Source organism: Ixodes scapularis, unplaced genomic scaffold, assembly GCF_016920785.2.
Source record: "Ixodes scapularis isolate PalLabHiFi unplaced genomic scaffold, ASM1692078v2 PGA_scaffold6__148_contigs__length_123643588, whole genome shotgun sequence".
Lineage (NCBI taxonomy): Eukaryota > Metazoa > Arthropoda > Arachnida > Ixodida > Ixodidae > Ixodes > Ixodes scapularis.
Window position 1 is genome coordinate 120,299,431 of NW_024609881.1, and position 14,357 is coordinate 120,313,787.

At 49.8% G+C, this 14,357-nt stretch overlaps 1 protein-coding gene across 1 annotated transcript in view; it reads left to right on the forward strand.

Annotated features, from left to right (window-relative positions):
- The window catches only part of LOC8040304 (serine/threonine-protein kinase SMG1), an 85,311-nt gene that overhangs the window by 57,477 nt on the left and 13,477 nt on the right, over positions 1-14,357 (forward strand). The window contains 11 exon segments of the mRNA XM_042286109.1: positions 99-422; positions 1,373-1,627; positions 2,659-2,805; positions 3,647-3,898; positions 5,075-5,287; positions 6,837-6,986; positions 7,741-8,064; positions 9,864-9,939; positions 11,092-11,315; positions 11,778-11,849; positions 12,964-13,131. Coding sequence (XP_042142043.1) covers positions 99-422; positions 1,373-1,627; positions 2,659-2,805; positions 3,647-3,898; positions 5,075-5,287; positions 6,837-6,986; positions 7,741-8,064; positions 9,864-9,939; positions 11,092-11,315; positions 11,778-11,849; positions 12,964-13,131 — 2,205 coding nt within the window.

A 14,357-nucleotide genomic window follows, 5' to 3' on the forward strand; every position in this document is an offset into this window, starting at 1 on the left:
CAAAATCAATCCATTTGCGGTATGTTGGCGAAAGAGCATCTCTCGCCGAATGCCGCCATCTGAAGATTTCACACTTTTCGTTCTTTGCCCTCCCCCAGGGCTCGGACGGCCGCAAGTACACGTTCCTCTTCAAGGGCATGGAAGACCTCCATCTGGACGAGCGCATTATGCAGCTCCTCTCCATCTGCAACAACCTCCTCGCACGCGGAGGTGGCGGCGGAGGCAATGTGGGCAGCGTGGCGCCGAGGGCACGCCACTATGCCGTGACCCCACTGGGCTCCAGGTCGGGTCTGATCCAGTGGCTGGACGGGGTCACCCCACTCTTTGCACTCTACAAGCGCTGGCAGCAACGGGAAGCGGCCCCCGCGCTACGACCTTCGGAGCTCTTCTACGGCAAGCTGACACCGCTGCTCAAGGAACAGGTGAGAAGGACGTTCTTAGATCCGTCGGTTGACAAGCTCCACGGAAGAGCGTTGTTTGAGAATGGTTCTTGTTTCGTTGTTGATGTTGTAGTTGTAGTCCTTGTTTTTGATGTTGTAGCTGTAGTAGGGCATAAGGTGTCCGTCGTCAATGTTGACAAATCGTTGAAAGAGATTGCCCGCTGCCCACACGAATCGAACCTGGGCCTGCTGTGTGCTATGCGGAGGCCTTTCCACAGAGCTGCGCTGCAACGGATTCTTGTGGTATCCAATGCCCTCTGCGCGTGCTCTCCGTAAAAAAAGAAAAAAAAAGCTCTTAGCAGAATGCTATTGTAGCACGGTCAATAACAAGAGCTCGTGCCAGAAGATGCGCTTTCATGCACTCCAGAAGAAAAGAAACAAAGGTGTTCAAAATAAATTGGTCAGGTGTTCGTTTCATTCCGAACGCTTTTGTTTATGCACCCCACGGTGCATGAACGCGACGCCGAAGCCCAACGACTTTGCCGTGACGTCTTGCAGCTATCGCTCCGACTGTACTGTGGATTGATGCAGGTCTGTACAATTTTAATGCGTTACCTGTCCCATGGAGCGAACCGGTGTTATCAGCTTTTGAAGCCGCGCCAAGCGACACCTAAACTCCCCTTTCCCATGGAGCGAAGCCTGTAGTCTGTAGCTGCGAATTGATGGAAAACTTTGATTGGCTGTCTTGCGGCACTGTTCCAAGGAACGCCATATTGATTGGGCATGTCGCGATGACTATCAGGTGCAGGGAATCACCGACCCGGACGACAGACGAGAGTACTGATTGTTCGGTGCACATTCAGCTTGCTGAACTGCAACCATTCTGGCTTCATTGACTGATCAGTTAACTGATTAGTCAGATGACTGACTGATTCATTGGTCAGATGACCGATTGATGGAGTTATTGATTGGGCGATGGCTCTTGCGTGCAGGGCATCACCAACCTGGACAACCGGCGGGAGTGGCCCGTCTCGGTGCTGGTGCAGACCCTGAAGGAGCTGATGGACGAGACGCCCCGGGACCTGGTGGCGAGGGAGCTGTGGTGCGCGTCCGCCAGCGCCGCCCACTGGTGGCAGACGACGTGCTCCTTCAACCGCTCCACGGCCGTCATGTCCATCGTGGGCTACGTCATCGGCCTCGGCGACCGCCACCTCGACAACGTGCTCCTAGACCTGCGCTCCGGCGAGGTGGGGCGCCTGGCTCGTTGAACCGCGGATCGTGCGGCGACTGAAACGCATCTCCAGCTGGCATGTTTGCCGAGTCCTCGAGCAATGACGCGTCGTGCGGTGTCTCTCGTAAACCACGACCAATCACGCGCGAAACGGCACCACCAAACGGCGTTCTTGCGGATGCGCCGCACAGATTGCTCGGTCACACCGGCATGTCCGTTCTTCACTCAGTAGCGTTCCCTTCTACGTGCCGCTTCACCTTCACACACAACACAATCTTGTAGTCAGATACGTTGCGTCCTAACACATGGGGTGAGACCGTCGGCGCCTACACGTCGACGACGTCCTTTCTTGCGGGCGCGCCGTCTAGCAGCCGCTGCTTGTTCCAACGTACGCTTCGGCCGCCCCATTCTTGTCCGCAGAGGCTTAGTGTGACGAGAGAATGTGCCGCCGAAGGCGAGAACGAGCCGTTAACAAGGAGGACAATCACGTGAATCCCAGTGCAATCGCGATTGGCCAAATGCACTGCACCTCTACTGCGACTATTATTGGCAAAAGGTTGAGGGTATCGCTGCTGGACCCGCCCTCTCGTGGCACCAAAGCCACTTGCGATAAACGTGCGCATGTTTTGTTAGTTGCCGGCAACACGACATTCGCCCAGTGCAGCTAGTGCTGTAAAAACTTTTCAATCTCGAGGAATGCCCGCCTCTTCCAATAAACAGCCGAGGAGCCTCTCCCAGTCTTGGCAATGATACAGTAAGTGCTGGAGAGGCCTGGAGGTCTTGTAACTATAATGCTTGTAGTACCAAGAAATGTTTAGCAGATAGTCGTACCATACATCAATATGTGTCTCAGATCTTCTAAAATAGTGATAAAACTAGGAAACCACTTTTTTCGGGACGGGAACAGTAGACAAAGTTTAGGAGCTGAGGACTATTTGGCGTGTAAATGGCCACTTTGTTTTTTGCTTAGAACGACGAGTTATGAATTGAAACCATCAGGCCCGCCGGAATTGGGTGTGACCCCCCGTGTGGTGCTGTTGTGTGCAGGTGGTGCACATTGACTACAACGTGTGCTTTGAGAAGGGCAAGAACCTGAGGGTGCCCGAGAAGGTGCCCTTCCGCATGACACCCAACATCAAAGCAGCCCTGGGCGTCACAGGCGTGGAGGGACAGTTCCGGCTAGCCTGCGAACAGGTCAGTTGGGTGTTTACGTCCTCGCCCCCTGGTTTCCTATTTTGCGGGGGCTCGTTTGAGACTTCCAGTGTGCTGTGTGCCCACCATTTCTTTTGTCCTATGCATTCGTGCTTGCATTCAAATGCATGCAAGAGCACAATGAGTAATTTAAATTTGTCTGTATTCACATGTCTTGGTTTTACAGCGAAGCTGTTCGTGGCTAGGATTTCATACATTTTTCGTGTGTGTGACCATAAACTCTACACTCGCGCCGCCGCACGTGCACAAAAGTGCATCGCAGAGAACCTTTGGAATATTGTCCTCTAAATTTATCAGACTTGTGCCCCACAAAATCTAGCGGACGGTGTCATGATAAGTCAGATGACAATGCGCGACACTCTGTCATAGGATGTGATGTCACGTGACAATCTCCGACACTGTCATGTGACGTCATGAGTGTCAAGTGACTTATGTCACATGACAATGTGTAACACTGTCATATGACATGACATCACATAAGACCTTGGCTTGACGCAATGACGTCATGGCAACACTACATTATGACGTCCGTGTCATGGGACGTCACCAAGTCACGTAATGCTATGGCGTCACGGTGTCGCCCGACACTATGACATTACATGGTCACATGACCAAATGGCCGATAGCTTTACTGACCATGTGCCCACATGACTTGAGATAGCAAGCAGATTACAACAGGTTGACTTCATGTCACCCTATTTTGATTTGACAGGATGCATTCTGTGTCAATTGGCTTTGTGTGGAGAAGTATTAGGCTAAGGCCATTTTTTTTCTCATTTCATGCATGCTTGTATAGAATCGCTTCTCTGCGTCTCGCATGCAGGTGCTGAAGGTGCTTCGTCGCGGCCGCGAGACGCTGTTGACGCTGCTCGAGGCCTTCGTGTACGACCCCCTGGTGGACTGGGACAGCGGCGGGGGGGCGTCACCCTCCTCGCGACTGGAGCGGGACATGGCCGGAGCGCTGCTCGCCATCCGGCTGCGGGAGACCGCCCAGCAGTGGGGACAGAACGGGCAGCAGCTCGCGAGCGCGCTGGAGCGAGTGTCCACCTCTCTCCAGGAGTGGCACGAGGCGCAGGTGGGTCGACGCGGTTCTTGTGTCGAGCGAGTCATTCGAATCGTGCACTCGTGAAGTTATTCAAATTCTACAGTTGGAGAGTTTTTGGAATCGTTTAGTTGGCGGGAGAATAGTTGGATGTTTAATCGATTGGTGATTTATTTCAATTGCTCGGTTATAGAGTTACTAGAGAGTTATTGGAACTGTACAGTTACGGATTTATTCTAATTTTACAGTTGCAGTGCTTGAAATTGTGTATAGTCGGTTACAAGTCAAGAAGGTAGGAGAAGCTCCTCCCACAAGTGTGATGCGCCCGTTTCAAATCTCTCCGCAGTCGAAAGAAGAGTTCACTGGAAACGCTCCTTGTTCCACTTCAATGGATTCCCCACTTGTCTCCGATCCCACTTTTTATGAAAGCGACCTTTGTATTCCTCGGAGAGAGAACCGAGCCCCTGAAAGCAGCCTTTGTATCCATCGGGGGGGAAGCTAGTCCCCGAAAGTCGTATTTGTTTCCGTCGGTGGGGGAGAACTCTAATCTCCCTCTCGTGGCTTCCACAATGCTAAGTCGAAGTCGAAAGATAAAGCAAATATGTACAGAAAGGCAAGACCCTCCTCGCGCGTTGTCCGCGACGTCACGGAAACGGTGGGACGCTATTGGATGCAAAGGTGGCGGAGGGATATCTGATTCCCTTTGAGGGGCATTTGCCGCTACCTTCTTAACCTGTAACTGACTATAGTTATCTGGAGAATAGTTTCAAACCGTTCTGATTGGCGATTTATTCAAATTGCTCAGTTATAGAGTTACTTCACTTGTGCAGTTAGAGTTACTATTCTGAGTGTACAGTTATATAGTTTCTCATTTTGAACAGGTTTAGAGTTATTCGAATTGTGCAGTTACAGTTGTAGAAATTGTACAGTTGTAGTGTTATTCTAACTGTACTGTTGTAGAGTTATCTCAAAGCTACAGGTATAGAGCTATTCGAACTTGGCAGTTATGGCGTGGGTAAGATCATCTGGCCCACGGGATATAGTGAACACTGAACTCTGCGAGTCGGAACTCCTACCCTCGAAGCAGCTACCAACTTAGACTTTCAAAGTTGCAACTTCAAATCTTTGCGCTCTTCAGCTAACGCCGCTAGGCACGCCGCGACTCGCGTACCACAACCGACCGACGGGGGTACCCGTGGCGTCTCGCAGGCGTCGGTGCAGGTGGCGGAGCACCGTCTGGGTGAGGCGTGCGCCCAGCAGACGCTGTTGGAGGAGGCCCTGGCCTCGGAGGGCAAAGACCACCCGCTGTTCTCACTTCCGTCCCGCTACCACGAGTGGGCCCTGGTGCAGGGAGCACAGGAGTCTGCCCTCTCAGCCCTCGGGGAGAAGCTGGAGGAATGCCGCCACTGGGGCCAGCTACAGGTGAGGGGGGAGGGACTTCACACCTCTACCAGTGGCTGATGTCCGACATCGGCTGCTAACCGGTGTCGGCTGCTAAATGGTGTCGGCTGCTAACCGCGGCGTCTGCTAACTGGCGTCGGCTGCTAACCGGCGTCGGCTGTTAGCCAGGAAGCGTGGACCAGGTTAGCGACTGACGCTGGTTGGCAGCAGCTGGCCAAGGTCAGCTGCTGCCTGGAATCAGCTTCTGACCGGCTTTGGCAAGTAACCGGCATCAGCCTTTAACTGGTGTCGGCTGGTAATCAGCATCAACTGCTAAACAACTTTGGCTGGTAACCGGCATCTGCTGCTAACCGGCGTCAACTGCCAACCGACATTGGCTGCTAATCGGGGTTAGCTGCCAACTGGTGTCGGCTTCTAACTGGCGTCTCCTGTTAGCCGGCGTCAACTGCTAAACGACGTCGGCTGCTAACCGGCGTCGGCTGGTGACCGGCTTTGGCTGGTTATAGGTATTGGCTATCTACCGATATCGGCTATAGTCGCTGACAAGGTGAGAACGGGAGGGAGCTTAAGTTGTCCTGCCTCCGGCGCGAGCTTCCTGCTTTTGACAACGGTACATGTTGGAGCTTAAAAGCCCGTTCACACATCTGCATTTGTGTCTGCACGCGTGCGTTGTGCTCGCTCTTAACCGCCTATGACCAGAGAACACACTCGGGCCATCTTTAGCCCGAAAGCACTGGAGCACACTTTAAACGCTTTTAGCTGCCAGAGCAACGACACTTGACAAACGTACTGGACGCGAATCCCTGAAGCTGTAACGGTCACTTCCATTCTGGTTTTGGAAATCACCGTGGCTGCAGTATTGGGGAGGAGGACAGACCGTTACGCCCCAAGCGGTTAACTTATCAACTACACGGATGGGGACAACAAATACAATGACGCAGCGCTCGGCCGACATAACCAAACGCGGCGTCAGCGTTCGACTGGAGTTCGTGTTCTCCGGCGAGGGGGAGGAGGGGCTCTTTTGTTTTCACGACGGCCTGCATGAACAATGCAGCATGCACGATCCCAGCTTAGCACAAAAGCCGAAGTGGGTCAAGCTCGCATTCTCAGAAGATAGATCCGGCACTTAACGTCGCTTCGTCGATTGTTAGTATTTTTTACATTAAACTGTGCCCCGCGCTCTATTGTAGAAGATGACATGGCCATGCCCATAAGGCCTGTTGGCATGTGTACAGGCCTTGTGTTGAGTAAACACCGAGCGTGGGGAAAACAAACGGGTCAGAGCGCCCCCTATAGTTCAATCTCCTGCCCAATAGCTAATGGTGTCAAAGAAACTTTCTAAAAGTTGCAGTTATCAGAGTTTCACTCAAAGAGACCAACGTGCGGGTTTTTCTTTCCCGCTTGTCTTAATATGAGCAACCGTAAAATTGTCTGACATCCATGCTGGCTCTGGGCAGGATGAGTACAGTATTGGGACTGCTGCATTCATTACGAGCTTGTAGCTGGCAATAGACCGTTGGCAGGGACCAGCTGCTACAGTTTTGTTGGAGTCCTTCCGTTTTGCTCGCAGAACGCGGCCATGGCTGCCCTTGCCTCGGGCTCTCCGCCCGAACAGTGGCGGCAGGCACTCTCCACTGAGCCGGGCCTCGAATCCGTGGCAACGCTGGGTCCTCTGGCAGAGTTCCTGCAGTCGTCGGGGCAGGGACAACTCCTGCAGCAGGTGATGTGCCTTTTTGTGTCTGGGGGTGCGAGCATCGTTCGTCCGTGGCCGGAGGAAATGCTGCACCGCGTTTTTAGGCAAACTCTGCAAAGTGGGGAAGAGCCTCTCTAAGCAACCGCAAGAACACCAAGTTGGCGACATGGTTAGCACTGCGGTAGGAGCGCGTGTTGGCGACAGGCTCGTTTCAGACTGGTTGAGGTCTCGTCACTAAGGTGTTTTTGCAAACCGTTCTTAGGGAAGCTTTTTGTGAAGAGACTGAGGGGTTGGGAGTCGTACAGGAGCTTCTTATGTTGGCGCATTGGAGTGGGTGAGGAAGTTGAACACTAGGCTTGGTTTCAGTGTAACTTGGTTTCAGCCAACGAAGGGCACATAGCTTGCCGCAGCGAAGGACCGAGGATTAATTTCGACCGCCCGGGGATCTTTTGACGTGCAGCTGAAATCTCGGTTACGTGGCATCACGTCCTGTGGCTTCAATTTCCCTCTAAATATAGCGGGGAAAATGACTCGGTACACGTGTCGCGTGACATCCATTCTTCCGCCAAATCTAGTGGGAAAACTGAATTGGTGCGCGGGTCACATGACGCATAAATTTGTGTGGATACTAAATTGTCAAATAGATTATGCGACGTCAATTTGCCCCGGTAAATTCAGCGGGAAATACGCGGATGAACCGACAAACAAAATTTTTGGATTGGGGGGAGGTTGAGTTAAAACGTATTTCATGCTTTAGAACTGTCGTTTCTGGTGACCCCAGTGCGAGCAGAGCGAGGAGGAGCTTCTCTCCCTGGTGGCCCAGCTGCGCGGCTCGCTGCAGACGTCCCTGGAGCTGCTGGGCACGTACGCCGCCATCGTGGTCCAGTGCCCCTCCGGGTGGTGCCACCCGGGCCGCACCCAGCACTGGCAGCGCTGGCTGGAGAATCTGCAGGAGGACTTCACCCTCGCGCGCTGCCAGGACGTCATTGCCGACTTCCACCACCACTACGGCGTGGGCACCGAGCTGGCCGCGGCGCAGGCGGCCGTGGCGCGCCACTACGAGCTGCAGGGCACCGTGGCCGACTGCAACGCGTGTCTGGTCAACGTGAGCAAACCCTGCCGCCCGCCACGCCTCTGGGTTGCCGCCAAAGAGCCGTTCGGGCACTTGCCTTTGCTTCAGCCGAGTTCTTGCGATCTCTTGCAACGAGGGGAAGCCTAGATTGATGAGAGTATCTATCCCAAACCATGGGGAGCATTTGCAATTTAAAGGGAGACCCTGGTCTTGAGCGTTCTTCTGTCCTTTCTCGCTCGAACAATACAAAATTCTCGCGTCTAATTTTATTTTTGACACTAAGCAGAAACGTAAGCATGTTGTTTTCCTGTCTATTATGTTTATAAAAAGAAATCGTAACTTTATCACAAAGGCATTTGCCCAAATTTTTTTTTAGAGCTCGGCTCTTAGGCGCCTGTTTCAGGGTTGAGTGGCGTCACCGTTGCCATCGGCGTAACCGCGCGGTGCATTATGGGTAAATTTCCCCGCTAAATCTAGCGGAAAAATTTCCCCGCTAAATTTAGCGGAAAAATTTCCCCCTAAACCTAGCAGAAAAATTTTCTCTCTAAACCTAGCGGAAATATTTCCCCGCTAAATCTACCCTAGTAGAAAAATTTCTCTGGGGGGTCACGTGATTCCCAGGTCACGTGACACCCCCACGAGGTTACGTGACCCCCCCCTCAGTACCTTCCCCTCCTCCTCCTCAAGAGCTGTGCTCTAATTCAGCGTTACAGGGAGTTGTAAATGACTTTCACTTTTTTTTACAATACCTCCTATCTAAAACCATGCTACAAAGTAGTATGTCAGCTTGTTCTGCAAACAATAGAAAGTGCAACAATATTGTTCTTATCATTTTAGCACCTTTTTAGAAAAAGTTATCCCAAGGCGAAATTCTTTTGCCGATTAGAAATGAGCCACTGAAGTCTTTGCAAATTAGAAAATTTTGTAGTTAACATTTCCAGAGGTATTAGTCTCGTTGCACTCTCTGGTATCCAACCTTGAAAAAGTACTAATATCCAAATTCTAGATCCAAAGATACCAATGAAAAAAAAAAAAAAAAAAAGCTTTGCGTTGTGACAAAAAGTTGAATTGTGAGAAAACAGAAAAACCTTTTTCAAAACATACTCTTAGATAGCCTTACCGTGGTATACTTTGAATCAGCGCAACTATATAAATGTGCATTTTATAAATGTAGTAATAGTAAACGTAAAAAATATGTTGTTTGTAACTGTTACCGTACTTACCCACATACTGAACACACTTGCATAATGAATGTACCCCCCGAACAGCCATCAGTATTTCGACTTTTTTTCTTTCTTGCGTAATGAGCGCACTTTTCATTTTCGGATCCGTGTGTCTTGAACTGCGTCCAACTTACTAGCTAGCCGGCTAGCCACCAAGCCCGCCAGTTTTCTTTTGCTGCCAAGCTGCCAGGACAAGTCAAGCCAAGTCACTCTCGTAATGGCTGCAGTTGCGTGGTTGCGGAAATAATCAACCGTGAAACCAAGCGGCGCGCATGCCTAGCAAAGCTGGGGTCGAGAAATCGCCCGGCCCCAAACGTGCTTCGTCCATCGGATGCATTGATGTCAACAAACATGCCGCCGTCTGTTATCCGCTTTCGAACAGTGATAGCGTGAAAGTGGTTAGGCCTAAGAACGTTCGCGTTGCTGTCCATGCTGAGTGAGCTGTGTGTAAATGCAAAAATTTTACCCTGTGTAATAAACGCCTCCCCCTCAAATGTGTTACTTTTTCGAAAAAAAGAAGAAAAGTGTGTTCATTATGCGAGTAAATACGATATTGTAAAAAAATACTAGATACCATAAGAAAATCTCTGTTGTATATTTTATCTCTAGATCCTGGAGAGGAGGCAGGCCGAAGGGAACGACTACCTGCCCGAGGCCCAAGCGGCCCTCATGTCCCTTGCCCAAGGTGAGATCCTGCCACGTTTCTTTTAGCATTGTAGTCGCAAAAGACTGCAGGTTCGCTAGGCATTGCCATACCACATCCCATTTTGACCAGCGTTGGCTGCAGCGAGTCACAAGTAACGGCATTGTTGGTGACGCGTTGCTTTTTTCGGTACCGTGGCAATGAGATCGTCGCATTTTCAAAACAGTAACGGGTAACATAATTTTGTTACTTATTTCAAGCAACGGGTAACATAGTTCTATTACTTGTTGCATCTTCTTCCCAAGATTTAAAAAGTTACGCTTCAATTCGTTTCATGTTTCTAGGCACCGAGTTGTGTGAATTCGTGCTTTCATCCTAGGTATACCCAGTTTTGCCTCTCTTTTCCCCACAGAAACATTCCTATCCTAGTAAAACCACAACGCCCATATCCTTTGTCCTCGTGTCTCAAAAAACACCGTCGCTATCAATTAATGAATAAAAAAAAAAACATAAAAGTAATGTGCGTTAACTTTTTATCAGTAACTGTAACGGTAACGCGTTTATTTTGATAGTGAGGCGACGTGGGTTGGTGACACGTTCCTTTTATGTCCGAGTAACGTATTTTGTTACTTTTTTCTGGTAACGCTCACGACGCTGCTTTAATGTGGGATGCGTTTTAGGGTTGTCACCTAGGTGTCGGGTATCATGAAGCGTTGTAATGAAAAACAACGCAAGCAGCCATCTGTGCAAAGATCCCTTTGTTCCTCGACAAGAATCGAGCCAACACCCTCTCGGTCAACGCTCCGACGCCGTACCCGTTGTGCTAGCCGAGCGACTTGCAAAAGCGTCATTTTAGTCCCTGTATACGAACTCGTGCGACCACGAAACACGATGCTTGGGAAGAAGGTGGGTTATGAGCGTCCCAAAGCTCACCGCTACCGAAGGAGCAAACAGTAAAACATTTAGCGCAGCTTATCTCTATCCTTGGCATAAAGCCGACCGACGTCGAACGGGTCGTGCGCCTGATTCCCTAGCTCCTAGGTAACGAGACACAAACGCTTTTGGGGTAATCTTTCGGTGCCTAACAGATTACTTCAAAAAGCCTAGGAAGCAAGGTGAAAGCAACAGATGGGAAGAGATCAATGTGAACAGACTTGCCACCAAAACTTTTTCTGTGCTGCCTCCTCCTCGCAGGGTCCGTAGAGGAGGGTGGCAGCTGTGGCCGTGTGGGTGTCCTGGGGGCCCTGCTGGGCTGCCTGTGCTCCTGCAGCCAGAACCTGCTGGTCATGGAGACGGCGGCCGCCGCCTCTGGGGACCACTTGCCCGAGCTGCAGTTCTGGGGCAGCGACTGGTTCCTCCAAGACCTGCACGGGCAGTGCTTCCTCGCGCAGCAGACGGCCGCTCTGCTCGCACGCCTGGTGGGTCCTCTCGTCGTTGACGCCTTCCCTCCAGCATCTTCGCGCAGCATCTGTGGAGTCAAGTCTCGGCATTTCCGTTGGCCTCTACGACGTCGCAACGTCACGTGACGCCGACGTCCTCCCAAGGACACTCTGAATGCGTAGCGTTTTTCGGTCTTCCACGGCGTCACGCTACACTTTGACGTCGTGGTACCACGTGGCTTTGCGATGTCACGAGGTGTCTCAGTGTGACACCAGATGATCTCTGCGTACACCGCTAAAGGAGGGAAACGAGGAGGCCCCATAAATGCTCCCCTGGTGTGCAGTGCCTTGCCGAACTTGATTTCACGCAGGTGGCACAATACATTTCTATTCGTAATGTCGATTTTGACCGTAATACTTTGGTACGAGCCAGCTTTGGCACGTATTAATATACGACTGATTTGAAGATGGTAACTTACGCTCGTCTTATGTCTTCTGCAGGACCCACCGGCAGAAATGCTGCCCATGTGCGGTGTGATTGAGACCATCTACAATGTTTTTGCTGCATTGCTCGTGAGTACCGCTACAGTTAAAATTCCTGTTTTTCGCCACATTCCCATTTCCTGGGTCTTTTTCCGCTATGCCCCGCAGGTGACTTCGCACTAGCTTCCCGCCAAGAAAAAAAAATGCTGTCCTTTCATTGCTGTTGGCTTTAGTCTCTAAGCAGCATGCGTCACGCAGTTTATTTCAATTGTAAATTACTATTATTGTTACAGTTGTTTTATCTTAATGCGGACAGTCGGTATGCATTTTGCTCCGTCATTTTCCCTCGGGAGGAATTGTAGTGTTTGCATGTTTTTCGCTTTTCATAATGCCTTTAAGTCTTTATGCAGTCGTATTGTTTGCACGTTTTGTCTAGTCCTTATGCCTGTACGTACCTTGTTTATAAAGTGAAGAACGTACCAAAGGGTACACTTTCAAGGAAAACACCAGTTTGCCAAATAAGGCCACTATTTTGTCGGGTCCATATACAGTGAAACCCGTTTAGAACGACCCACGTACAGCGAATTATCGTCTATATCGAACTCACTGAAAATTTAAGTAAAAATACATGTAAAAAGTACTTTTGATAACGAACAAGATATTGGCTATGTCAAACTTTTCCACCTGGAAAGGATTAAAAATGCACAAACAATCGACTTCTAGCCTGTTTCTTCCTCCCAAAAAAAACTGGGAAAGAAAGAAAATTCCAAAAGCTCAAGTTGCGAATGAAATTGAGTGAAGGGAAGTGATTCAGAAGGGGAGATGAGCTAAAAAAAAACTACACGCATGCAAAAAAAAAAAAAAAAACTTTTTAGCACGTTGTTACAAGGCAGAAGCAAAGATATGAGAAAGGAAAAGAAGCTCTCGCCTTACAACGAACGCATCGTGGAAATTCGTTGTAAATGGGTCTTTGCTATATCGAACTACTTGCTATATCGAACTGATCGTAGCATTTCCTGCTGTTCGTTATAAACTGGTTTGACTGTAACGTTTTGCTTATTTGGGACAGACAAATACTGAGCACTAGTTTTTCAGTCGTTTGAATTGCACGCCAGTGTTGCACAAAATTTGTTTGTGTGTTTTCGTTCTTGCGTCGGTTCCTCAACAACATTCGACCAAACGGATGCCCGCTCACTCCTCGTAGGACCTCAGCGTGCAGTTCCAGACAGTAATCCTCCCTGAGGCCCTGAAGCGTGCCGCCGACACGAGCGTTGCTTCGCTGGTCAGGACCCTGCACGGGATTGCGCACGAGGGCCCGGACCTGACGGAGCTCGTCGCGCAGACGCAGCAGCGGGTCACCGAGGGAGCCACGGTCGGCGTTTCCTTACACTCTCCTGCAGTCTATCCTAGCGTAAAATCCCGTACGAACGCCCGCCCATTTAGAAGAGAGAAATGGTAAATAATATAGGGTGCCCATCTTTGGGAACAAGACGGTAAGACGCGGGAACTTGCACATCGAGGGAACTGATGTCGCAGACCGCGGACACGGCAGATTCGTGTTTCGTGGCGCGATGAGCGTGCGGGAACCCGCTGTGAACTCTTTTGTCACACGTTCCGGCACCACGTGTCGCGCGGTTGATGCGATTTCCGTCGGTTGTCGCACAACCTCCGACAACAAATGGGGGTGGGGGATGTTTTGGAATTTTCAGTCTTGCGGATATTTAACCAGAAACACTGGACGGGCGATCTTCCGGGGGAGGGCATTCCTGCTGGATTTTACGGTACTATGATGCCTGGGGCGCTTCTCGAGCGGGTGTGTTCGCTGCTTAATTGAACAGATTGATTGCGTCGTAAATAAGGTAAGCCAATCGTTGGGCAAAAATTAGGCGAAAATTGTTTTTGGCGTCTAGTATTGAAACTCATGTTCTAGCATTCGAATCACTCGTCAGGTTTCTGTTTAAGTATGCTGGTGTCATATGGGCTCCTTATCAGGATTATGTGATCAACAAAATAGAAAGAATTCAAAACAAGGAGCTTGTTTTATATTTAAACATTATTCATGATCTACGAGCGTGTCGGCCCCAGAAACATGAAGGGAATTCTCCTTCATTAGGCACCGGTTGTAAGGTCTTGAGTTCATTTGCAACATTATTATTTTGATGTTCCCGTCAAGGCCCAGTTATTACCTTCCCCTTACCGCAATTTTTTAGGCGCGACATCATCATAACATTTGCTTACGAAAACTGTGTGCTAATCAATTTCTCAACTCACTGTTGCAGCTTGCCATTTCCCAGTGGAACTCTCTGCCCCATATTATTGTGGAAATTACAGATACAACAAAATTTAAAACATAATGTGAATTATTACTTTGCGGTACTCACGCCTCTGTGCGTGTGAATTTCTTTTTATTGCATTTATCAACGTTGCTATTTTCCTTTTTTTTTTTTTATCTTATGGTTTCGTTTTGTGTGTAAGAAGTGCATCATTGCATGTTGTATTTTGTGGCATCCAATTTGTATCCCCACCCGTATAATGATTTGAGGTATGTTAAATAAAATAAATATATAATAAAGTAAAAAATAAGATAATAAATTAAAC